This window comes from Cynoglossus semilaevis, unplaced genomic scaffold, assembly GCF_000523025.1.
Source record: "Cynoglossus semilaevis isolate Cse_v1.0 unplaced genomic scaffold, Cse_v1.0 C18998666, whole genome shotgun sequence".
Lineage (NCBI taxonomy): Eukaryota > Metazoa > Chordata > Actinopteri > Pleuronectiformes > Cynoglossidae > Cynoglossus > Cynoglossus semilaevis.
This window is the reverse complement of record NW_007588950.1, coordinates 1-723: the sequence shown is the minus strand read 5'-3', so window position 1 is coordinate 723 and position 723 is coordinate 1. Positions and strand designations below refer to the sequence as shown.

Genomic DNA, 723 nt, shown 5'->3' with positions numbered 1-723 from the left:
CATCCGACCCCCTGGGCATGACAACAAAAAATTTTGAAAATTACAAAAGATGTGAAACCGACAGGTACAGGCCTGAGGACAAACATACCTGGTGTCTTTCGTAGCCACAAACACCACGGGGTTGGGAGCCTCGCCCTGGCTCACCTTCTGCCGTTTGATGACCGACTGAGAAGTGGTCCTCATACCTGAAGTATACGGCCTGCCATTGGCTGGGTATGGTGTACCTGAAGCCTGGAAAGCAAGAACACAGCAGTTAGCCAGCATCAGGACCATCTACTGGTCTTGCCAAGAATCAATGGGACAATTTGTTCCAAGGTAAATAAGCAAAAACTCACGCTGTCAAACCCCCTCTTGCCCAGCAAGCTTTGTCCCACTCTGGGCTGGCTGGCCTGGTTCCTGTTGATGGGTGTTGGAGGTCCCCTGGAAGCCTTCAGTTTCAGTGGAGCCGAGATAGCTGCAGAGGAACACAATGTTAATTCTTGTGTTTCTGTTCGGTATAAAGGCAGTTGTAAAGCAGAGGCGGGATCTTACCTAAATCCTTCACTATAGCCGCTAGTGACTGTCGAGGCACCACCTTGCTCTTTACGGGAGTTTTTGGGGCTTTGGGGAGCCTGATGATACCTGGGCACAGATAAAAAAAAATAGAAAAAATAAGATGGCAATCACAATAACTCTTGTCAGTTTACAGGTAATGTCCTATTTTGGTTGGTTTCAAAAATATTC

General features: G+C 47.6%; 1 protein-coding gene across 1 annotated transcript; it reads right to left on the bottom strand.

Annotated features, from left to right (window-relative positions):
• Window positions 1-8: 8 nt before the first annotated feature.
• On the bottom strand, window positions 9-673 carry LOC103399473 (metastasis-associated protein MTA2-like; the record flags this gene model as incomplete). The annotated part of the gene is made up of 3 exons (XM_008338160.2): window positions 9-231; window positions 336-454; window positions 532-673. Coding segments are annotated over 3 exons (484 nt in total), but the record flags the coding sequence as incomplete, so codon positions are not given.
• Window positions 674-723: the final 50 nt, after the last annotated feature.